This window comes from Crocuta crocuta, unplaced genomic scaffold (assembly GCF_008692635.1).
Source record: "Crocuta crocuta isolate KB4526 unplaced genomic scaffold, BGI_CrCroc_1.0 scaffold267, whole genome shotgun sequence".
Lineage (NCBI taxonomy): Eukaryota > Metazoa > Chordata > Mammalia > Carnivora > Hyaenidae > Crocuta > Crocuta crocuta.
The window spans coordinates 62,215-63,665 of record NW_027531899.1 but is presented as its reverse complement, the minus strand read 5'-3'; the positions used below and the strand labels follow the sequence as shown (position 1 = coordinate 63,665).

Here is a 1,451-nt window from a genome sequence, read left to right as displayed (position 1 = left end):
CAGGGCCGAGGGCTAGGCAGGCACCGGGCTGGCCGCGTCCTGAGACCGCGCCTCCGGCGCCAGCTTGAGGCCCTGGGCCCAGTCAGCCCCCAGCACCTCGCAGCTAGGAAGCATCTCTTCCACCAGGATCCGAGTGAGGCCCGGGTTGGAAACGGCAGGGAGGTCCGAGATGTCCAGCCTGCGGAGGTTCCTGAGAGGAGGCACCGAGGGGGCGGCCCGCGTCAGGATGGCCTCTGTGCGGGGGAGGGGTATGCCAGCCCCCACTAGAGCCCCCAGCTCCTTAGCAGTAAAGTCCTTCAGGGTCCAGAACATGCTGGAGCGGCTCAAGGACACGACACCCACCACGTTAATCCCAGACGCACACTCTGGCTCCTACTGTTTACAACAAGTGTAAATGTCACGGGGTCTTCGTTGAAACCAAAGGGAGGAAAAGCCAGGTGTCCCTTCCCTCTGGCCCAAACTCACCGCAACTGCTCATCTGTGCTGACCCCACAGGCACCCCAGATCTGTCGCAGAGGCAGGGACACAGGGACTGCTGACCGCCCCCTCCCCCCATTTCCCGCACCTGCCGGGTGGGAGCCCCCACCCTGGCTTGAGCCGAGGTCTCACCAGAGGTGGTGGAGACAGGCGAGGCCCCGTTCGGAGACTCGGGGACAGCCGGCCAGCGAGAGCTCCTGCAACGAGCTGGCCAACGGGTGGAGGCGGCTGAGACACCAGTCATCCACGTGGGGACAGCGCTGCAGCCACAGGGACTGGAGCTCCTTCAGGGGCACTGCAGGGGGGTGGGAGGGACAGCACTGAGGGCCTTTCCGGAGCCCACCGCCAAAGGGAGGGGGCGCGGGGCCGCCCGTCTCCGCAGCACTCACGGAGGCTGTCCAGGCCTTGGTAGTTGATGGCGCAGCCGCTGGCATCGACCGCCTCTACAGGCACCGCCTGCAACTTCAAGAAGTCCAGAGAGAAGTGGCCGCGCTGATTTGGCCGGATCCACTCCTTGCCCTGAAACCTGGAAGTTGGGGGGGGGGGGGGGGGTGTCAGCAGGGCCCCTCCTCTCCCCAGGCCAACAGACGCTCCCCGCCCCAGGTGACAACACAGTCCTACAGCATCTGGTGCACTCGCTCTACGTCAGGCCCTGAAACTTTCCATGGGGACAGAATGAGCGGTGGGTGCAGAAACATCCTTTTTCAAAAAAGGAAAAAGGGGAGAAAAAACAGGAGGAGGAAGGGAAGGAGGAGGAAGGAAGGAAAAGAAACGACATTTACTGAGCACGTGTGCCGGGCCGGGCCTGTTCCAAGTACTTCGGGAGCAAAATGGCTTTGAATCTTTGCAGCAAACCTTGTAGGCTGGGCACGACGACGGGCCCGTCTTACAGGTGACAGAGTGGAATGAAGCTCAGGAACAAGGCCCAAGCCCTAGGCCAGTAGGGGCTGGAGCTCACAGGGAGTCGGGAAGGC

The 1,451-nt window shown here is 63.2% G+C and overlaps 1 protein-coding gene across 1 annotated transcript in view; it reads right to left on the bottom strand.

The window, feature by feature from the left end:
- Positions 1 to 8: 8 nt before the first annotated feature.
- The window catches only part of DMAC2 (distal membrane arm assembly component 2), a 9,388-nt gene continuing 7,945 nt past the window's right edge, over positions 9 to 1,451 (bottom strand). Inside the window, exon 6 of the mRNA XM_077773897.1 lies at positions 9 to 190. Within this exon, the coding sequence (XP_077630023.1) occupies positions 13 to 190 (178 nt within the window). The 3' untranslated portion in view covers positions 9 to 12. The remainder of the gene's footprint in view (positions 191 to 1,451) is intronic.